The sequence below is a fragment of the Sceloporus occidentalis genome, unplaced genomic scaffold, assembly GCF_023333645.1.
Source record: "Sceloporus occidentalis isolate IW3139 unplaced genomic scaffold, rSceOcc1.0.p SCAF_213, whole genome shotgun sequence".
In the NCBI taxonomy this organism is placed as follows: Eukaryota; Metazoa; Chordata; class Lepidosauria; order Squamata; family Phrynosomatidae; genus Sceloporus; species Sceloporus occidentalis.
This window is the reverse complement of record NW_028317193.1, coordinates 317,922-342,828: the sequence shown is the minus strand read 5'-3', so window position 1 is coordinate 342,828 and position 24,907 is coordinate 317,922. Positions and strand designations below refer to the sequence as shown.

General features: G+C 38.5%; 1 protein-coding gene across 1 annotated transcript in view; it reads right to left on the bottom strand.

The window, feature by feature from the left end:
- Window positions 1-24,907, bottom strand: part of XYLT1 (xylosyltransferase 1) — a 123,759-nt gene that overhangs the window by 43,313 nt on the left and 55,539 nt on the right. Inside the window, exon 2 of the mRNA XM_089502826.1 lies at window positions 18,323-18,839. Within this exon, the coding sequence (XP_089358952.1) occupies window positions 18,323-18,839 (517 nt within the window). The remainder of the gene's footprint in view (window positions 1-18,322; window positions 18,840-24,907) is intronic.

Sequence of the window (24,907 nt, the reverse complement as noted above, 5' to 3'; positions counted from 1 at the left end):
TGCTGGCTAGAAGCCACTAAAAGTCCTATTAAGTAAGGTGGACTAGGCCAAAATATGTTTTACCTGTTTATCCTTCTAAAGTACTTGTAGAACCTCAGCTACCTATATTGTGAAAGTGGCCAAGCGGGTCGAGCTTCTTCTGCGGGAAATGCCTGGTTCACCCAGTAAAAACCATAGTTTAATCTCTTCTTTCTTAAAGAAACTCATCTTACTAAATTAAAATAAGTAGCCATCTCCATTATTCTTCCAAGAAAAACTTGCCAGGATAGTCTTTTCGGAATACGCGGTGAAGTCAGTAGAAAATACACATTCATCCGCAAATTCGCCCTTCAACTATTGTCTATTACTCATATTCACAATTTCCAGAAACTAAAGAGAAGAAATAAGTTGCTCATTATGGGGGCTAGAACAATCTATGTAGAATCTGGGAGTCAGACAGAAGTTTATTTGTAGCTTAGCGATAGTGCTTTTCAGTCATTGAGCTGTTAAAATATAATATTTTGTAATATTCAGTAACATAAATTGGTTGTAATAGAAACCTTTATTGGTACTAATCAGTTTACATAGATACATTTGTTTTAAATCAAATTAAGTTTCACACGGTGTTCGTTACAGAATATGCTGTCATTCAGAGATCTGCGCTCTTCTGATTAGGAACATTGTAACCACCAAAGTCTGCAGATGCAGCCAGATGGTTGAATGCAAATGTAGACCTTCAGCAGTTTCATTGTTTCCAACCAAGATGGTCGTGCGGTTTCAAGTTTCACAGAGAAACTTCCACATTACTGTAAACAAATGACACAAATACTGCATGTAAAAGGGTAATGGGAGATACTCAGACTTCATTAATATGTTGGTAATGTGAGCGGGGAATTAAACTGAATGGTTGCCTGTCCAGCCATTTAAACCTTGGTACCTACACACCATGTATCATGTAGGTAAGTCTTTGGTCAAGGGTAGTCATATACAGAAATGACAGGAAAGGAAACGTGAGATGAAAACCTAATAAAATTCAGCAATAAACAAGGGTGTTTATGTTCTGTTTTTGAAGTTGCAGTATTAAGATGTTCCAATATCCTCTGATCCTTCAGAGCGCGCTGGATGATGCTAGGCAACTTCCACCTTGGACTATACGTTGTTTACAACTGCGCGCTTCCACGCCTTTATCGCAAATATCTCTGGGGTAACGTCAAAACCCAGCAATACAACACAATCATATCACTCACACTTCAACGGAAAGGGAGAACAACAGAGGTCCCTCTTTAATTGCCAGAATATACATTTGACTATAGAACTGGATTGTGTTTCTATTCAAAGGTATCTAGTTAACCTTGGGGTCTGTTAACTTGAGAATGTGGACATCCACTGTGGGACTTCTACATACAATCAAAACATTGCAAGTCCATAGAAAAGAGAAACACCATGGGAGGAAATGGGGATCATAGAAGGATTTACATCCTAAAGAGAGTGCCTTATAAAGTTAGGAGACACCATGTTGTGCGAATAACCAGGAGACATCACACATCCACACACCTGATTGACAGGATCACAACACTGAGTTATAGTTAAAGGAGAAGAAGTTAATGTGAGGCAACCTACTTACCTACAATTGCAGAAGCATTATTATACTCATAAATAGAGGAAGGGATGAACATAATTTTAACATCATCTAGAAGAGTATTCTAAGGCAAAAGCCACACACTGCATCCATCCATCTGCAAGGGATCTACATTAAAATTGTTCCCAAAGAACATTCTGTGAGACTTCCTCTGATGGCTTGTCAGATACCAATAAAGAAGGCAGGATACCAAAGCGGGATGATAAAGCTATTAATGTTTTTATGGTACATTCACAATCAGCTGCCACCGACAGCCAGAAAAAAAAAACAAGCAAACTAGAACAAAAACACACTTCCCTGCATAGAATCAGATGCAACACCTGCAAGATAAAACGATAGCTATTCCGCTTTTCAATTTAGAAAGGTCAGTTTCACATCTCTCCACCTGTAGCTTCCTGCTTTTATCAGGTTAGAACGGCCGTATTTTTGTGTGTTTTAAATACGTGTGTCTGGGTAGATATGGTGGGACATATAAATAAAGTGTCTACATGCAGACAGTTGTATCTCATGGTTTTCAAATGGAAAATTCTATTCTGATGATTTCACTTCTACACCGATACCTTAACCTTTGGAAATAATCACGTTCTGTCACTATTAATATTTATCAGGCTTGGTACATTGAGGTGGATTGATTCTTGTGAAACACGTGCATTTAATCACAGAAGAAAAATTGGGGATAACAATCTGACAAACCCCAAAAGGTGAACAATACAATGATTAATCAAGCAGAGACCTGCAGCCTCTGCCTTGAAAGGCATCTCTATTGATTATTTCTCTCGCTGCTCTGTCTGCGTATGTTTGGAGAATGGCACATCTTTGACCTTATCATTGTTGCTTGGTGTCAGCTCCCAGGGTCTCAGACTTACTTCTAGAGATGCAAGTAAAAAAAAGTTTGCTACATAATAAAGTCATACCAAATAACCTGTGAACCCCATGGGGTAACTAGATTGTAGAGTCCACTTGGATATTTTCCTTTACTTAAGGAGACATCAAACAAATATTGTATTTGTTGAGAAGGAGGTCTCACTACGGTATATCAGGTCAAATGACAATTTCCTCCGTACTACCTCCAACGGGCAACAAACAACTTTGCAAGTTCATGAGTTGTGTTCAAGGAATAGTGTCTATTACATCCTCACCTATTGGGAAAGATTAGCACAGCCCAAATGGTACTTGTACAAAAAGTGGGAGGCCATGCTGAGATTTAAATTTACATTAACAAGTGGGGTGAAACACTAGATAACACCCACAAATTTAATGTATGCAACTGCACACTTTCGTTATGTTCCATAAGGAAAGAGCCTTGCAATTTGCCTCCATAGGAAACTCTACTGAGTCAAAACCATTAGAAACTCTTAGAAACTAAATCTGCACTTTAAATCTGCAAAGTTCCATATTTTATGGGTATAAAGTCTTGTTTATGTACAGCCCAGAGATAATGTGACAAGCGAAAAGGAAAAAAATGTGCTTTCTGGTAAAAAGTAATCATTGTATCTTAAATGCACAGCCTAGAATATTAATCAATACTTCATTGGAACCTTGGGGAAGATGGAATTTATTGATGCATACACCAAAGGACATTTACTTTTACCCACAATACACCCATAATAATGTTATACTCTAAGGGCATTAAAAACGACATCATCTCTGGTTCCATAAAATGTCTATCAATAGAACCGATATGAAAAGTTTGAAGTCTAAAGGGAATGAGTATACAATTTCACTCCTTTTCTGAAGTTATAATAGTATGTGACCTTCTGTTTTCTGCCGAAGAACAAACATTCATTGATCTGTGCTTTGTTCCATGCCGTGTGTCACCACCTCTATGTAGCTTCACATTCTTCACAATACATCATGATCACTTTGCTCGAGGACAACCTCTGTCACATGGACCTGTTTTTTTTCCCACCAGAACCAAGGACTCTTGGTGTCTACACTTCTTGTTGATATCCTATTTGACCTTTCCGCTTCGCTTGCTTTTTACCATTGACAATGTGAAAGATGGTTAGCACATCTAAACACTGTACTTCCATGGAAAACAAACCCAACACGGGGTAGTAATTAGAAGGCTCTCATTGCTGCCGTCATTCCCTTTAAATTGGAAGAACTTTGATTCCTGTGAATCGCATAATAAGGTTGATGGCTCAAACACACATCGTATCTGCAAAGTTCCACTTACTGTGACGCAACGTATTAGTGTAATCAGTACTGCAATACTTTGATGAGGTAGGTGCAGTGAACCAAGAAACCTTCATTTTTAAAAAGTAGACTTTTCTTTACAAGAGCAGACAGGCCTTGACTGGACATCACCCATCTATCTGGTTAAGTGTTGACCTCCAACTTGTATCTAATATCTATTTTGGCTAATTTTCTTTTCAATTGAAATTGACTATACAATCAACTTTTATTATAGATTAAAATTGTAAAACAGGGAAGAGGGGGTGCAATAATGACCATAAATATAACTAAACCTCTTTTTGTTTAGATATGGATCTCTCTAGGCAAGAATGAAGCAGAATGTATGTTTTATCGCTTTAAATGGAGGTAAGGATGTTTTGCACAAAGTATCTTGCGCATCCTTGCCTATATATCAATAGGTGAGTTACTTACAAGAAAAAACGTTTTCTCCTCGATTCTTTCCCAGCAAGATCCAAAGAATATTAATAAGTGGAAAGCTATTGAGAATTCTTCTGCTGTACTGATATATCCTCTCAAGCAAGAGCTGTTTGTCTTAGATGCAGAAAGGTGTCGAGAGTGCAAGACATCTGCAAAAAAAAAAAGCCTTGACTTTGAGAAAACTTAAGAGGTAATCTTTCTCTGGATAAAAGAAGACTTGCAACAAGGATAATCCAGAGTATGATTGTGCCAAGTATCTGACAACAAACAAGCACAAGGTGGTTTTCCTGAACTCTTTCCATCTCCTTTTCAAATATAACATGAAGATACACAAAGGTGCACGGCCTACATTAAACTCCTCGCATTCATAATGGTCTTCCATCCCAACACGATATCTGGGTCACATTAAATCCATCATGGTGGCATGGAAGCTCATGCCTTTAAGACTTAGTGTTTAAGACTTAGTGATAAAAAATAAAACAAGATGTAAAAAAAAAAATAGATAATTATAATACATACCTATGGTGCCTAAATGTATCTTGAAAAAATGTACATAATTGGTATAGCTGCATTAAATAACAGAGAACTCAGCTGCCATTGCAAAATGTACTGGGAGAGCGTACAAGAACTCCATGTGAAATGCTAGTTAAAAAACAGTTTCCTTTATGGAGTTCTGGAAACAAATACTGCCCCATTAACTCAAGGATATGTTACAAAAATAAAATTTTAGCTCCACAAAAAATGCTCAGATTATCAAACATGCTGTATCATTCCTTAAAAAATCAAGTTGAGTTAAACTAATAGAATTTAATTAGAAAAGCATCCCTCCGATCCACGTCACAGTTCAGTGGCACACGGTAGAAGATGCTTTTAGGACATTTACGTTCCAATACACAAAGGCTATGTGCAGCTAATTATGTCTTCCAGATATCAGGGCGCCATATTACTTTGCATGCAGTTCTTGCCAATTTATGTAATGCTCGTGCAAGCTAATGGGATACACATCTGATCTTAATTTTTATTACGAACGTTCTTTTCAATCCATTTTGTACTGACCTTTATGTCTGAAATTATTTCAAAGCGGATTCTGTTTCCGAATGACCTGCTGCTGACCCAAAAAGGGGGCAGAGGAAATATCTCATGCGCGGATCATTCACATGGGTGACTACAGTATCTGAAGAACAGAGCTTTGCCGAGCTGCAATATACCAATGGGGTATAGACCGACGGGTAATCTTCCAAAGCGGACAAGCATGTGAATCGATGTATACCTCATCCATGCATTGAACCCATGTATACCTATAGAAGATGCTACCTAAAGGGACTGGCGTCTGTAGAGTACATTGTCCAATCATTGAAGAATGGACATTAAAGCCACCTCTATGGTGCTGCATACCAAGACGTAAGATGTGGGTGAGATGAAAGATCTTATTTCAACAGGTCAGTCTGGAATAGAAACTCGGCAAGGTTGGTCCCTTCATGCTGCCCAGTTTAGGTGGGTTTCCACCGGGTCTTAAATACCCACCTAGAGCTTTTATTGTAGTGAACGGACCCTAGCTGGTGAGCAGGCCGTACGGAATTCTGTCAATCAATCCAATAGCTTATAAAGATTGGAAATTGGCCAAATGCTTTAATTTGCCGATCCACAAATAAAGTTATCGGGAAAGCGTAAACTTATTATGCATACTTCCAACCTAATTATACATCTCTAATTTTATTAACCGTTGAATAATTAACACAGTGTAAAAATAAAAAAAAAGTTCAAAATTAGTTGCTGATATTTTCACACATAAAATGTATTTTTGGAGTACATGCTCCCTAAATGTTCTAGAGCTGCCGATTCTAGTCTCCAAAGAGCAAAGCCAAAAACACATATACATTCTATCTCTCTGGAAACGTCAAATCCGTTTACATAATTATCACTCGCTGATGACTTTCTCTGCATTGCAAACTAGTTGAGATGCCAAATCTTTAACACAACGTGTTGCTTTTATTTAGCAAAATAATTTAATGCCAAGAAACTCTCTACATTTTTCTTTTGTTTACTACTTAAAAATAAAAGTAAGAGAAAGTATTCCTGGCAACAAGGAAACGTAAACTTAATTATATTTTAAAGATCCTACAGAGAAAGAAGAAAAAACGCACATGTGCTGTGCTTCGGTGAAATGTGCCAATTACTCCATAAATTCAATAATTTAAATAAAGCCTTGTTGGAACAAAGACTACTATTACGGATTTATATAGCGCCGCTGTGTTTCGCAGCGCTGTACAATAGGTAAAGAGGACATAAACTGTTCATAACATAGTTTGGGGTAAGGAGGGCCCTGCTCATGCAAGTTTACAATCTAGATACAGATTAGTATGGAAGGCATAGAGGAGAAGATGATATAGTGCAGCAAGGTGGCAATTCGGGTAAAATGGGCAGATGGCCGTGACTCTGGTCCCACCCACTTATGGGGCTAACTCCACCCATTTTCAGGGGAGTGTGCATGGCCCCTCCTCTACCTGGAGAAAGAGGAAACTAAGACAGAGACCCCGGGAAGCAGCGCCAGAGACTCCAAACCTGAAAAGATGAGGGTATATATATGCCCTTAAACTTGGATTATCCAAGAATTGTGGCCAGTTTGTCGCGTTTGAGGACTGGGGTTGCGCACCCCTCGTAGAGGAGAGGAAGTCTATATGAATATTAAGGGAGGGGGAAATATAGTAAAAAGGAGGTATATGGTGAGGCAAAGAATGTGATGATCTACTCATGTATCAACTGGTATCAGCACCCCTAGAAGATCTGCAAGGACAAAATGGTGGATCCCTGTATAATTATTATATAATTGAAAATGGGGCATTGAGAAACACAAGCTATGACAATTATCTGGGTTAAGATGTTTAAGCAATACAAATATAGTCCGTATATCTTATTTCATAAACGTTTGATTAAACAGTGTAGCCAATGCCTTCATCGAAATGAGCAGCGCTTCATTAAGTCTGCTGTCTGCCTCCCGGCTACTTCTTTCTACTATATTTTTGTCCTGCAGATTTGCAGTATTTGGCTTATTATGCACCAAAAATCATCATCATGCACAGCGGCTTATCCATTCCTCCTTAGAAATGCAAAGAATTAACAGACTAAGAAAAATAAAATGTAAAATATATTTATTGGCAGAAAGGGACGAAATATTTATTGTCTACTTGCTCAGAGTATGCTGTATTCTATACCACAATTACTAGTGTGCTTAATATGTTACTAATCAATTTTATTTTAAGATAGATATTATTGAAGGCTACAAAATCTTAGCCGTCTACAGAATCTAAATGGACAACAAAAGACGGAAATCTTAATTAAAGGGCAGATTTTTGCCAATAAAAAATGAGGTAATAGAATCAAGCTCAAGTTAATAGAATTATTTGCTCCGCCCATATGCATTATAAGCCACACCCATAATAACCACCTGGGTTGGAGTTATCCGTTTAGATCAGTATTTACATACGGGAAACTAGATGTTACCTATTTCCAGTGAATGAATCGGATCTGTAGATTTCTACAGTAGGCTGTAACATTATCTTCTACTTGGATACATTAAGATCATTTCTGGAGATAAATACAGTGGGTGGTAGAAGACAACACTTGATTTAAGATGTATACAGAATCTTTAGGGATCGCCCAAGAGACAATTGGCATGGATTACTGGAGGCTTCAACCTACATAAGCGTTCCCAATTTCATGTAATGGTTTACCAACTCCCCAGCTATGTATTTATTTTTTATTGGTAGGTTTACAGAAAGAATTTGTCAGGAAAGCGAATCTCTCATAGGTGTATAACAAAGCAGTAAGCAGTTTACCTCTGTCACTATAAACAAATATATAGTAATTAGCCATGAAAAGGTAGATGATGCTTGCCTCTCGACTAAGTTTGGGTATAAGAACACGATTTAGTATTTAATGTAGCATTAAATACCTTGAACTTGCCAATCTGATCAACAATCTCTATAAAAGTAAATAGAGAAATATTGACCTTATAATAAAGAACACTTCTTTAATACAAAGAAGAGGGGATTCTTATCTGGTTCTTGATACAAATTGAAAAAAATCATTGATTTTTACATTTTCATTTAAAATGAGTTGAAAAAGAAAAATAACATTGGTGATTGCAAGAACAGGCTTTGTCTGACTCCTGTTTGCAGCTGGTAGCTGTCATTTGGGTGATTTACGAATTATTGACCTTTATGGGCACTATGCAGGAATACTAGGATGGGAGAATATTGTTAGCCACTACACAAACGGTCCCCTGTTAGATAAACCAGAACCAGCTAAACTATTTCCCCCCTCTTGACAGCAAATATGCCGACTATCAATGGCTCGGAGAAGAAAAAGTAGGACTTGGCTATGTAGACAGTCGCGTTCACCCACTCTTCTCCATACCTCCAAAGTGTCCTTTTTAAGGAGGGGCACTCCTTCTTCCGAACCCAAAGCCCTCTATCCATGTTACCTTGCTGATGCCCCTCTTCCCCAAGGGTCTCAGAATTTTGCTGGGTGTGAGTGTATCACAGTGTTCTACGGCACTAAAAGCCACAATAATATGTATAAGGAGAGCAGGACATGTTATTATAAATTCAATAAATTGAATATTCATTTTCATCAATTACACATATAGTCAGCAATAAGTTGTATAAAAAGACCCAGTAATGCCCCCTTTAGCCCTTTGAAATGATGGTAGTGGGTTATGCTTCTCTTAATCAAATCTCTACCGCACGGCCCCAGCACGGAGATGATATACATACCTGGGAACTTCTCTGGGACGGATACCAGGAGCTCTTCTGAGCTCCCCTCTTCTGGGGGCTTAAATTCATGTGGAGGCAGGGCTGGCTATGCATGGAGGTGAAGTTGGCAGTGCGTGGCAATGCTAACCCTTACCCAGGGCAGGGGGTAGAATAGGGAGCGTGCATGGCGAAATGCCCCCCCCCTGCCTGGAGAAAGAGGAAACTAACACGGAGACCCTGGGAAGCAGAGCTTCACCCAGAGACCCCAACTCAAACGCGAAGAGTTACCAAGCATGATAGCGATGTACTACGTACTACTGTTTAATGTCAATACAAAGTAAAAAAAAAAACGTGAATCCTGAGTCATTATATATACACAACTAAAAAATAAGCTATATTACAGTTAACGTTAAAGCGGCACATCTGCATTGTAATTAAAGTGCAAGTACAATGCAGTAATTGTATCTCTTGTGAAGTATGGCTGTAAAAATTCTGTAAGGGTTGTAACGGCTTAATACCGAAATAACATGCTTTATTTTCCTAGAGATATGGACACAGATTTTATGCATTCTACGCTGTAACCCTTAAAAATGTTAAGTCCAGAAATTCATTTGCAGCAATTTTCATTTTAAGCACCAGAGCCTGTGCCTGAAAAAAATTATTTAATACTCGGCTTTAAAAGGTGTGTGATTACAAATCATTATTTAACGTTTTCACTGCAAGTACTTTACTCTCCATTCGCCTCTCCGGGCATTTCATATAAGACCTAGCTTCTTAAAGAAAATCATGTTTATTCCCTTTTTGATATACGTGTCCCATACTGTCCTACTGGTAGTTGAGAGGCTGCTGTCGTATACATTAATATGGTGGCTGGCGTGTCCCGTTAAACTGGCATGTGTTTTAGGATTGCTGTTTACAGTTCTTTAGAACAAAAGCTTTTGACCTGTACATCATTAACTCTAAACAAGTATGTTGGACTGGACATTTATCACCGACAAGCATCCAATTAGTTATTTGGCAATACGCGTCTCCCCGGTAAATTTACTACAAAGGGATGAGCATGTGGTGCAGCAAATTAATGTTGGGTTGCACAGGCATTTACTCTTAAATGTCACCGTAACACGACTTTACGACTTCGCATTATTACTGTCACGTGGGATGAATTTTAAGGAAGAAAAAGTAAAATCATAGTGTGGCAGATGCATACGAGTAATAAAAAATAACTTAAGGAAGCTTGAGTTTCTCTACTCTTTATGGATGTATTTAAAACCCCAAAATTATATCCTGCTGGCTTTCTACAAGCAAAAGCAACCATCATTCAAGAAAAATCACATTTCAACAAGGCTGAAGAGGGATATTTTTGTTTTAAGAGCAGGAGGCCGTGGGCAGGACTTTATTGTGTGGGTATTTACTGTATATTGTTGTGTCTTTTAGGGATACAGAACACCGTGTCACATGTATACCTACCAAACATTCCAGAAAAGAGGAATGGGGGGGGTTTAAGTTCCCAATAAACACTGTACTACATAAAGGTGTACTTGGGGGTATGTCACTAAATAAATAATTAAGCGTTCTGCCTTGTTCTTGCTACTAGGAAAGAAGGGTAGACGTTAGTCTTTTGTATACAGTAATAATTACTTACTTAAAACAAATATATATGTGTGTGCGCATGGGCATACATACTGCCAATGGGCTTATTATCGGGACAGGATCCCCGGAGATCCACCAAAGTATCAGTTTTACTCACCTTTGTACTATTTTAGCACTGCTAATGGGATTCATTCCTCCGAGCAGGAAAGGGCTTTCATTTGCAATCTCTCGCTCTTAATACCGCACTTTACACAGTCGCATAGGTGAGAAGAAGTCCTATGCTTTCTGCCCTGAATACTGTCACTATCACAGAGAATAGAAAGGGACAAGTGCTAATGTGACAAGAGGTCCCTCTAGTAAAGCCGAACAAAACAGAAAGAAGGCACAACTCTTATTTGTGTAAGAACGTATAAGCCTATGGGGCCTTCTTCGGTTTCAATGCCAAAACAGAATGTCACAAGAAACACAAGAATGTCGTGAAGGATTAAGCAGTATTTAAACTACCAATTTTTTACTCTTAAAAAAATGATTATACAAACCCTACTAACATTTGAAGGAGAGACGGCACAATCAATCCCTTAAGAGATTATGGGAAATACTGCCGATGTGTATTTCCTCCAACGCACCTTCTCCAATTCTGTTCACCGGGACCCACCTGTCCCCGTAGCTCCTCATGGTGCTAAGGAACATGCCTATATCCAGAGACATATTTCTGACGCTGCCCTAGGCATGACCAACAGCATCGCCACCTAACCCTGTCCAGCACAGGCCCCTTAGTGTAAATGAGCCAGTAGGTGATAGTAGAGTTATTCCCTGTACCTGTCCCAATGAGCAGTGGCACAAGTAGGGGCCTAATGGTCTGCTACCCTAGTCAGCCTAGACCAGAATACGTCTCTGTCTGCATCTACTTTATATGAATGACCATCCTGATCACGTCTGAAAGCACTGAAAGTATTACGATTAGGCATACCTCATTACTCATTATTGCCGATTTGAGTTTATTGCTCATTTCATATACTTGAAGATCAGCAAAATACTACATTTGCCAAGAGCAACATTTTAGCCGAAATCTACTGTTGGCTATTTTAGAAGCAAAGCCTTATACTAACTAACTAGCCCTAATCTCATATCCTAAACCTAGAGGCCTGTTGCCAAGTATACAGATCACTTCACAGACCACGACAAGCAGGTAAAGGTATCAAAGAGAAGAGATCAGTGTTGAATCAATCAGATCAGAGACCCAAGAATTCAGCCTTCACAGAATGGAAAAAAACAAGATGGACCGAATCAGCATACCTGGGAATGGGAACATCCCCATTTACGGGGGAAAATGGGCAGCGAGTGGGGCATGTCAGGACCCGGCTCCTGTGACCTGGAGGATTCGGGTGTTGACCCAGAAAATCGGAGATGCAGCACTTCTCCCAGAGCCTCCGGGCAAAACCCGAAGAGTTCCCAGGTATGCTTATCTGCCATCAAATTCTATGTTTCTGTGTGATAGTCTTCTAAGGAACCATGTTCTCTAAAATGCGACTTGAAATTCCATGTATTCCTCACATAATGATAACAACAACAGTTGAAATGAATTGGCATTTTCATGGTACATGTTGTTTAAATAGGTGGGGACTGCAGTAGTAAAAGTAAATGATCGTATAATCAGGGGTTGCAGTAAAAAAATGGAGTAAAGGCCGGTAGTCTGGTAAGGATGCCCACTGTTCTCATTAAAGACGCAAACAACGGCCAAATCACTCTCTCTCACTTAAAAGCTGCCAAAAGCTGCTAAATTGAATATTTAACACTTTTAGCACCACTGAGTTTTGAAACACACTGTAAATAAATGTTGTTATATATATATATTAAAGGGACAGAACAGGCCTTAAGTTGGTCAGAACGTCATACTTTCCAGCCAACTGCCTCTACTTACACTTTTTATCCAAGTTTTTGGACACAGATAAACGCTCAGATTAATAAAATGATAATGGATGTATTTTAATGAAGAAAAAATACCTCAAAAACCCAGCATAGCTGTGTGATATTGACATCATTCCTAGAAATGAGATCGTCCAAGAACTAGAAAGCTGGAAGAACAGATATCTTTTAAAATAAAAAGGAATTCTTTCTAAAAACATTACATCCAAATGCTAATACCGTTCAATAAAATGTAACCCTTCAAAATAAATACGTAAATCCGTGGGTTCATCTCGGAAAATAAACATTCCAGGATAAGCCTTAATATATTAAAACAGTAATGGCTTCAGCCTTCTCATATATCATGTAGGCAACGAGGCTGGCCAAGTGTAGAGAATTCAGAATATATATATATATATATATATATATATATATATATATATATATATATATGTAGAAATAAATAAATCTGCCAGAGACCAAAGCTTTCCATATCATTTGAAACCATAATCCATTCTATCTACACATTGTAAAGATAATCCGCTGATAAGTAGTCGTGGTAACAAAGCACATTTTCAAGAAAAATACTGTATTATTCATAGCTATGCCTGGAATTATAGGCTATAACGTGGTATTTTCTGAACAAGTAGCCAAAACGCCCTAGAAACATTTTGATGAAACGTAAGAAACATTTGGCCCATCTAGGTTGCCCTCTGATCTTCATACACAGTAATACAGAAGTTAATGGACAGATACACTTTTTGGGGCGGCTAAACAAATGGTTAGTAGTGTCAGTGTAGGCTGGTTAGCAGACCAGGAGATTTGCTAATGGAGGTGTAGGCAACCCCACATAACCAGTGGCTACCATACCTGGGAATTGCCGAATCCTCTGGGTCACAGGAGCGTGGAGTCTGATACCCCACCCATTCCCTCTCCTTTAAATGGAGGTGTGTGACCACCCACCGACGTCAGCTGGTGGTCCTGGCCGTGTCCCTTGAGGGTAGGCTCCGGGTAGACAGTGACCAAAAGTTCCCAGGTATGGTGGTTACTCATTCTTCTAAGTTGTTTAGTCTAATAACTAGGTTACCTTCTGGTGAAATTCGTTCACATTCATGGATCCTTCACGTCACAAAGGGAAAAAATTTTTTCCTCCTGGTCCTTTATACAGTAACGTAGGTTAATATTGATAAAACCTGATTTTCTGCAGGCCTGGAGGCCGCCATTGTAGTCAGTCATGTGATTTTAGGAGACTTTGCCTGCTCAAACCCCACATTAAGCTGACTCCGTATGGCAATGCCAATGGAGCTCTATATACTTTTACTAATCAGTATGTCTGAACATGTGATTAAGACCAAGCTTTTCCTTTAAATAAGGCAGTGTGATAATGAGCCGGGTGTTTGTCTAGTAGTTTGGATTAAGACTAGAGCTGGAACACATACAAACGGTAAATATGTAGCTGCCTGAAAACATTACATCCTGCAAAAACTAGAACTGTTTAAAAAAAGAAAACAGCTCAATATATTAGAAAACCTATTTTTAGGGGGATAGTAGTAATAAAAATAAATAGTTGGGAGATCATCCTTAAGGTTTATATTTTATCAGGCTTGTTTAATCATATTCAATTCTTTGTATGAAATAAAGTGCCGGTAGTCAGACTACCTCAATGCTCTTTTTTTTTTTTTCTTTTTGAACCAATGAAAGCCTATAAAAAGGACTCTAATTATGGTTATGACCACTCCACGCTGGAACATAATCAGAACATTAAAATGGTACATACCACACATGACACACTATTTGGATCCAGAACACTAATCATTGCCATAAAGTAGTTGATGAGTGGCTGTATAAGTACAATTCCACAATGAGCAATGAGTACATAGATTTAAAAAATGTGATTTAAGAGCATTTTTTTTAAACTTTGTTCCATTTTTAAAAAGCCATTTGTTTTAGTCCAGAAACATAATATATAATTCCTATTTTTTAATTTATAAAAAGGTACGGTAGGTAAAAAAAATTTCAACACATATTTTTCCAGGGATGAGACGCCCCATTTTTTTATGTACCTGCTTATGTAAAACACACCCGCCTTAGAGGGAGTCGCTGTCTATATTTTTCCAGGCATGAGCAAAGCAGGCATGCAGGGTTTCACTAAGGTGGAACCGCTAGGAACCATGGATGGGCCATTTACGCTTACACCGCGTACATTCTACCCTAATAGTAAGGTTCTAGATTGAACCCAATTCATGGTATAGGTGCGTTGGTTGGCCAAAGGGAGGAGATCATTTCGCAATCACTCAGATCAGGGACTGATGGATTTAACCTAAATAAAAACATTTTTCTTCAATGTGTACATTACCCAATACTAACCCTGATTCCATCGCCTCTTACATATAATATAAAACCCCCTTGAAAGAAGAAACGGGATCTTAGACTTTAAGAGCATGACATAGGGTCAGACCCCCACTGGCTCCTTAAATATTTTCCAGCGTTGCTTCACTGTGTTCCTTAATCAAATTTGGCTTTAAATAATTCGATCTACTCGTTAAAATAAATAAAAATGCGGAGCTCATTGAATACAATTCTATTGATAACAGCAGATGTGGCCGTCTCAATTGGAATTTATGACAAGAAAACCCCTCGGAATGGTTTATTTTGATTGATGGCCACATTTTAACTGGGATGTAGCTTTGAACTGCTGTGCATCTGCAGTTACATCCAAGAGAATTGCACAGAGAATGACATCTTTATGGAAGTCACAGCAGAACGAGAGCTTATACACAAATATAATGAATGAATCGGTTAACCCCATGCATAAATATTTAAAGTTCAGGCTTCAGAACAAACAGACAGCACAATCTCTCTCTCTAGGAGCGCGTGCGAGACGGTATACGACTCGGAATGCTAAGCACCTTCACGATGTCTACTTGACTTCAATTGAGATCTATCACCGTGAGGCAGGGCAGGCAATGGCCTTTTTCCCTCTTTTTTTTCAATTATTATTCTTTTGGAAAGGATTTAAAAGAAAAAACAATGGCTTGTATTTCTTAGTGTCTAGAAATATTGGTTCCTAAGCATTAGCCTAGAAATCATAACATTAAATACAATCTTTATACTATATAGAAGTTTTAGACACTGATGGCCTTTTTGCACATTTCCGATGGTGATTAACGGTGATTTTGGTGATAATATGGAGTACCGTGTAACAAGAGTCTGTAAAAAGGGGTGATGAGAAAATCTCACCCCTATGGCTTCTTCACGCCCAGGGGATGAGCTAGATCATGAAGAAATAGGCCCAGAGAATGCAGTTTTAGAAGACAAATTACAGTTTAAAGGTATGATTTTAGACTATATAATTATATATTTTCCAGCATGATAGTAGGAAACATATGTATTTCCTTCCTTAAACGCTTGGGGCCCACATGCTCCATTGGTGTACACGGTGACTTTCACATTCAACAATTAATTATGGGGCTTACTGAGCAAAACACAACAGGAAGTGACAAGTGCCAAGGAAATGAGTGTTCTCCTAAGCTAGAGCACGAAACACAACAATGAGTTCCATAGCATTTTGCCAATTAATCCCAATTACAGGACTGTTAGAAGATAGACAGTGGTCATAAATACAGACTTTCATACTGTGTGCCCTTAAACTATAACGGTTATAGGTATACCCACCAAAATTTCAGATGTCCAAATAGCGACACCTATATTGGGGATGGGGTGACTAAGGCCAGGCCAAGGAGGGGACATGGTCAGTAGCAGGACCACGCCTTGCCATACTGGAGTATTGGAAGAGTATTCCAAGCCGGGCGCATGGGAGAAGCAATGAGGCCTGTGCTGCAACATCAGAGGATCTTCCCAACCGACCCATGATCCATCCTGATCACATAAAAGCAGGACAGTCAGGCAGCTATGTAGTAAGGGGCTCAAAATTGATCTCTGGGTGGAAAGCTGTGTTTTTAGCTTTGCCCCCCCAACCCTGTTTACTTGATATTGGGACCTAGACCTTCCTCCCCAAATCAGCCCACCTGCCATAGTAAGCAAAGAAGGGGAGCTCTGGGACTAGCACTAGATACTCACGGTATAGGGTAAAAAGAATATAAAAAGACAAAGTGATGGGGATTATTTATGTCTACAAGAGCAGAAACATTAGTATGCACCATGCCTCTCTCCTTTTCACATTTTTAATTTAATAAAAGTTAAAGGAGTTATTTTATCCAAATGCTGCAACTAGGACACCGCATCCCTTGGTACAAGAAAAACATAATGTATGTTAAAAACTATTAATAACAGCCCCCTCCTCCTCTTAATATATCCTCAGTCAAATTAACTGTATGCAAATCATCACCAGAATTAACAGCCTGAACGGCTTCCACAGGGAATATCTGAATATTTAACGTCTGTTTATTAATGCTGTTTAGTGATTCAGACATGAGAACGATATTTGCATTTTATCTCAAATTATAGAAGCCTGCAAGAACAGTACAGAACATCAAATATTGTAAAGCACGGGGACCTTTGACTGTGCCAACATTCTTTAACTGCTAAATGGGTGATCACCGCTACAGGATGAACGGCGCTCAGATCGGCCACGTAAAGGGTTAAACGACAAACAGTTTTTTTTTTAATGTACTACAGACGGACTCAGCTTCTGCACACAGAACCCATCAGCCTCTGCCGACTTGCATTATACCGCGTTTCTCTAGCTGATTAATATAAATGCGATGCTGGGTTCACATCAAATGGGGCTGAACATGGCTGATTATATATATATTATATATATATATATATATATATGTCATTTTAGTTGATTTTTGGTTCGCATTTTTGGTTTTAGGTAATATACTTTGAATAGCGCTATGTAGTATAAAAATACAAGCAAAAAAAAAACAGAAGAAAAACTGCACTCCTGATGCTCATTAGGGAATGCGTATTAAGCTCTTCTTCAGTGGAATTGCATTTATTTAATAATATATTTTAATAAAGGTTGCCCTTTTTATATAATTTGTTATTAGGAGAACATTTGTGACATGCTTAATCTGTAACCAAACAGGCACCAACATCCACAAATACCATACATTTCAGCAATATTCTAGGCCAGGTCATGCAAATTATGGTCAGGTTGTCAGACGACACCTGTACTTTCCACGCACCTGGCTTTGAGAGGGGCAGTCACTCTATATTGACCCCACTGTCCACCTTTCAGTCACTATTGCTATCTACCCCAAGCTTCTCTGTATGTGCCTAATGTACTCACAGAGAGTGTATGCGAGTTCAGTTGCTTTCCATAACTCATTGAAGATTGACATTTTACCATTAGCTAAGCCTTCTTTTAAAGGAGATTTATCCCGCTGTGTAAGTTACGGTTTTTGACAAGCTTGGGTATGGAGTTCATGTGTCTGCCGCTCATGGTGACTCATCTCCAAAGTGTCTCTTCTAGGAAAAGTGATATATCTACCGTGCCAGAGACATTGCTGGAGACAAAGCTGCTCTGACCTATTAAAGTCCTCTCCAGGGGGAAATCAATGTCTCCATTCTTCTAAAATGATACTCGGTTATTTTAGCCCGGCTCTCATGATAGCGAGGCTATGTACACGATGACTTCATATTTCTTTTTGTTTCTGTACAGGAAGATGTGCCCTATGTGGTTTATAAATACGGGTCAGTGGGACGAGCCTAGCATTGGACCCATCTCTTTCACTTTGGATTTATGAGCAGATATATAGATTAAAGTGTAAAAGGAATGGCTCATCCTGCTGTGAGATAGTGCATGGTGATCGGGGTTAGGGCTGGAGATCAAATTATTATCAGCTGGGGCTTAGAGTTATTAAAAACATACCTTCCAAAGGACAAAGTCTCGTCACCTTCTCCGGCATAAGTTTTCCTTGCTTATGCTGACAATAGACCTCGGCTATTTCCTGACGACACTGTTTTGTCTTCGCCCGAGAAAGTGCCGAGAGGGCCTCCTTGCCGGTTATTTCACATTTGGGGGGCAGCTCATACTTCATTTCTGGAGAGCTGTTTCCGCTCTTCTTGGTATGGTGAACCTTTGACGCCTTAGATCCATCCTTGAGGTTGGTACTACTGAGGTTTTTGCCCTCGTAATGTAAAACCTCATTGGAATTTTTTCCCAACAGAGAGTTCTCTTTGACTTTTTCGTCGAGCGCCAACTTTCTTTTCAAGTGTTCTTTCTGCTTGCTAAGAGGCTTCTTGGCTAGCTCCGTTTGGGGCTTGTGCCTTTGGGTCCTAGGGGCAAAGTTACTGTTATCAATGTTTTCAAAGTCTTTGGGGACGGAGTTTTCATTATTGCTGTCTGTCCGCATTTTCTCTTTAGGTCGGTGAGAAAAATACCCATCCTGCATCGAAGAAAGAAAATCAAAGATTTAGAAGCGGAATATTTACCCAGTTACGAGATGTTTTATCTCAATACCTTTGCTATCAAATCAGAATAATAGACTTTTTTTTATTATTATTTTTTTATTTTTTTTCAATGTTTTGCTGACTAAGTAGAGATTATCTGGAGGATGGTGTTTATTTTATAATCGGTTGAAATGGTATGACATCTGTTTAGTGACAAATATTTTAAGCTGTGCCGTTTTATGGTCAAAACACATTATGACACAGTCTTTTATATACATTTAAGTCTAAAGCAGATTTCTTTGACATCAATGACACTCATTGGTTCCTTAAACATAATTTTTTATATACTATAAGATCACATTTTATATTAAATCGCTTAACTTTAGTAATAACAGAGTATTTTTGTTGTGTAAAATACCCAACTCAGGACATATGCCATTATTTCACAGGGCTATTATTTTACCTGTTAATGGTAAATATGTCATATTAGACCTTAAAGATCACAGACACACTTACACACTGATTTAGTCGGGGGGTATATTTTTACTTTTTTTGTACATATTAAAAATATCCACTATTCTGTGCATGGGGCCATTACAGCTGTTCATCAATATAGACAACTTCCTTGGTTAATGATGAAATCTCATTCCATGAAAACATGAATTTCTAGCTCAGAAATAAACATTTCAGTAAATTGGTTGCAATAGATATGTCATTCATCACCTTGGTAGTTTTAAAAATCACAACAAAAACACTCAAAATGATGTAACAGAGAGCAACGCCACACATTTCAAGTTGACCCTCTTCTGGAGGGACAGCCCAACTTTTGGCAAAAGTTCCATGTATTGAGACGGCGGTAGGTAAGTTGAACAGCCTCCCAGCACAAGTGGTAAAGGTTAATACAGGAATTCAAATATGCATAGGATAGGCGTATGGATATCCTGAATCCAAGGCAAGACCAACAGCTGGTTATATACATTTATAATGAAACGCGTGTATTTTCATAGAATTGTCCATCTTTATAATATTATATTAAAGTTGGAAGCACTGATATTTAAAAAACGATTTTATGAAAAACTGCGGGTGTTTTCCTTCCGTTTTGTGCTATTTAAAGTTGCACCGACTTTTCAACTTCTGCCGATTTAAAGACAATTCTATACACTTTCTCTCCGGTTTTAGGTTTCGGTCTCAAGTCCCAAATCCCTTAAGTAGCCCACAAAATTGCAGAAGACTATAGATAGACATATATTGTGACAAAGCAAACAGATAAAAATATATTTAGGCAAACAAAAGGCTGTTGCAACACAATCCATTACAAACATCCCTTCCTTTTGTCGTTTAACCAACAAAACAAACAGCTGGGACAGCAGGAAATAGAAGCTGCCAAGGGCAATAGTCGGCAGTAGGAAGGTCAATCGTAACACACGCCAGCGCTTTGTTTTTGATGGTAAGAGATTAGAAAATAGGGGAAAAAATGCCAATAGATGTGCAGCAAACCATTCAAAAGTTAACTGAATGTTAGACTTACACTGAATGTTAGTACACGTTCCGATCCTGCACATAATTTAACCGTAAATAGATTACAAAAAACGGACAATCCCTATCTGTACTAAGAACGTATAACTTTTAGGTAAAGATTTAAAGAGGAATACTCATTAGTTATTGCTTTTTTTTTTTACATAATATATTGTTTTCACTTAGCTGCATTTTAGCCATTAACATGAGTTCTAGCTCTGTTATCTTAACCCAAACTCATAGATAAATACCCCGACTCCTCATCATACTGTGTTGGTAAAAAAGAATGGCTCAGTCTTAATCACCCAGCTGGACACTCTGGCTAATGAAAGGACGGACTCCATTAGCAATGCCATAAAGTATCAGCTCAGTGTGGTGTTTGAGCAGGGAAAGTCATTGAAAACTTTTTGTTAACAAAATGTTGACTTTCAACTAAGGGAACGGAATCTTTTTGAAGACGTTGCAAAGAGCATTACCAGAGGTACTTATCACTTACTAGCAATTAAAGAAACTGATTAATCTAGCAGGTAATGTAATGCATATGCATATGAAACCGGCGCATAGAATGTGAATTTCAATAGCCTTTGATCTCAGCCTTAATAATATTTTGATGTTTCGTGCTCACTGCTTGATGGATTCTTTAAAGATTAAATTGGATATGCAGCAGCTACTTAGACGCCGCGAATGACAATGATACCTTAGTGCACCCCCTTGTAATTGCTGCGCATGCATGGTTATTTCCAAGGCTTAATCTCATTGATATAGAAATGAATCGGTGTTCTGCTTGAGACTGTATAACCCTTTGGCCTTGGAGACATGGAAGCCATTCATATGTACACGTATATCTTTATACAACTTCAAACGCACACACCACTCGTGTCTAAAGATAAGGGTTATTGTGTATCATGGCAAACTCTCCTTATTAGAGGAAGACATTGTAGATGTTATCAAATGTCAACCCGTCCCCCCCAGTTTGTAATTATAAGTCCCCATAACTAACTTCTGGGGTTTATTTCCAGCTCTGTGATGCTCCATGTCGTCCGTCTGCCGGAGTTTGGGATTTCTTTTATACATAGAGATAAAGGCACCATGAAAATACTCTTATAGCCAACATGACCACTTTGCATCAGCATGTCTCTACATGATTCTAGCAGCACAACTGATTTCAGTATTGTCGTAGGGGATTCTGCTAATTTGATGTTTATTCTAATTGCCAACAGTCTCAAATCTTCTGTAGCAGTCCTGACTGCTGGCTGCTCTGCATATGCAATGTCTGAATCGGAGGTAGAGATGGGGGAATGCATGCGTGAAACACCCTCTGAAGTCATGATGCTGCTCGCATAACACTGGACGGACCACACATTCATCCAAACACCAGCTGTGTTTATTGGCTGCGTTTAATCGTCGATCTTCCAGCTCTCCACCAAAAAAAAAACAAATGATGTCTTAAGATGCTGCGTTATCCTGAACGCTGGCCGGCTTTCATAGCTTCATAATTCTTTATGACCCCACACTGTCCAACTATCCCTCCAACAAACCTTCTTTCTGGATCCTGTGGAGACTAGCAGTGTTTGGGCAAGTCGGATATCGCCAACGATCAGTGTCTAGGTATAAAATAGTATATATATTCATTATATATATATATATATATATATATATATTTTCGAGATGTGCTTTGTAGGTATGAATATTTCATTATAAATACATACTACCAGAAGGCAAGGGCATTGTGGTTTTTAAGAACAGAACTAGGACTGCAATGCAGCCGTAACGTTTGCCCACCACAAGCAGATCTTTAAATGTTCATGCTCTGCTTATGTTTATCTGCCAAGAATGATTGAAAATGTATGAATTTCATGTGATTTCATGCTGGCTTCACAATTCTATAAATTCGCTCGGCTGATATGCCAACCCCTTTCTTAATGAAATTCTCAAAACGCGTATTGAAGCCACCAGACCCAAAAGTCAGGAATAAATGTAAGCCGGCTGTAGGACTGAATGTTTCCGCCGTAATAGGAAAAGAACATGACAGCCACAGTTGACCATATAGAGTTATTTTAATACATGCAATCTCTGTTCAGTCATGCAGCGTAATCTCTGTAAATCATGCAGATCCCATAGACGGCTGACGGCGGCGGCTGTCAACTGCTAAAAGTGTTTGCATTGGAGGAAGGGGAGGAATAACAAGTATATTCCAAAACGGATACTGCAAGTCTGCAGATAGACGAGGAGGGTCCATGTAGCTTTCCATAACCTAAGGAGGTTATTAAAGCTTTTGTTTTGGCTAATTTGAGGATAAGCGCCAAAGACAAAAAAGGGGTATAAACCCAAGAAATAAGCATAACTGCAAATTCAAGAACAAAAATCTTATTTTGGCTTATACAGAACCCTAAACAGCTCAGTTGGGTATTTAACGATCAGTTGGGTAATAGTTGTTACGTTTCTAATCAAGCTTGGGAGCTCACTTCCAAAATGGTCCTTTTTAACTCCAAACTGTCAAAAAGCTTAAAAAAAACAAAAAAAAAACCCCTTATTTTTTCTAATTAGTAAAAAAAATTCTATTTTAATATCATACATATGCTAGAAAGTGATGAGGAGTTAAGGTTTCAAAGCCAAATGAGGCTTATAGCAGAGGATTAAGAAAATAATGCTAAGGATGTATGGTGAGCGCATTAACCTTTCCAGCGGTTTATAAACAGTTGCACCGGAAAGTCTTACGATCACACGGAGCGACTGTTTTATTTGGTAGGTGGTTGCACATTACTGAGGAAAATGGGCAGATTAGGTGACCCGTTCAATATAGCAGGAGAAGTTAAACATGCATTGGATAGGCATAAGAAATTCCAGGATCTAAGACAAGACCAAGGACTGATCAAGGTCTTTACAGCAGGAAAAGCTTAGGACTTTAGGAAAAGCTTCTTTTTTGCCATTCAATTGTATGTTTCTATACTATCATGTATTGTGTTAGTGTAACAATACAAAAAAAGTCATAAAACGAGTAAAAAGTAAAGTCTTCTATATCATGCCACCTGACTTCATCTCTCCATCTTCATCTGAACCTTTATTATCTCCGCCAACGCATCAGACGTTGGGCTTAGAGAGCCTCCTGACAAGAGCTGCCCGTGTATTCACCCTCAGAGTAAGAAAACACTGAGAAAACCAATAAACACTTTAGATGCATCAATAATATTATACCATTTTCTTAATATCTACAAAATGAAGTAAAAGAACTGATTAATATGCCAGAGGACCCTAGGAGAGCAAATAGCTTTGGCAGGTCTGGACACTAACTGCGCCAAAGGGAGCAGATGGTAAAAAGACAGCAGATGTTAATGTAGTTTGCCGTTTCCATATGTCTTATTGTTCGTCGGTAATAAATAAGTTGTACTTTCATATCTATTAGCGACGTTCAATATTTTACTGTGGTATGGAGGCAAATAAAAGAGAATGAATTGCCACTTTATTTTCTCTCTGCCAATTAATGTTGTTAAGAAAAGATTTGCTGGGACAGCTAAAAGAAAAAGTAATTTCATACAACAGCAAATGACTTCATTCAATCACTAATCCTTTTAGTTTATGTTATGTATTTATTAATGGATCTTGTGGGTTTTTTTTACCATTATATTAAAGTTAACTAGGCGGTAGGCGAGCTGGTCATCTGACTTAGTCCGTAGAACCTTCACGATGACCCAATGCCAGCGTGTACTGGTTCTGGATAAAGCATAAGCAGCACCAAGCCCACAAAGGTTCATCCATGGTCACTGAAGCCATCAAAGATACTGAAAAGGTATGGGGTCATCAGCTAGGTACAAATACATTGGAGGGACCAGGGACCATTTGGTTGATAGATCAGAAACGTCTTGGTTAAGAGCGAATTCTTGACTCTACACCAATAACTATTCTTTTCAACCCATTACACTTCATGCATTAAGAAACAAGAGCCCCTAATAAATAAAAGCACTGAGTTGTATCTGAAGGCCATTCTAATAACGAGATGTTTCACACAACCACACAATCCCGATAGTTTGGATTCTATTAAAACACCCCACAGGCTCACAATTCTTAGAACTTTCATCATAGCTGAGCGTAGGTGTATCTACGAAACGTGTTTCTGTATCTCTTTTATATTTCCCAAATCTCTATGTGATGCCAGAAATGTAATTTTTTATTTTTTTTTAACATAGGGGGCTTATGTATAAAAAGTGAATCCAGTGGTAAAAGTGGTCTTGTCACTGTAGCAACCAAAAAAATAGTCAAATCATCAGGGACATTCCATTAGTTGCTATGGCAATGCATGAAAATGCTGTTTTTTTCTCTACATAAACATTTTACACATTTATCTACTTAAACCTGAAGTCTCGTGAAAAGAGATTTTTTTTCTTTGAACACAGAACTTAATGTGTTTGTCTAGATTTGGGCTACATAAGATATACAAAGCTATATACAAACATTGCGTTAAGCGCGACGGCTTGTAAAAACAGAAAACGACACTGTTTGATTAACTATTTTAAAGTGATATTCAAGAATAATGGGGGTTCTCCTTTAATAT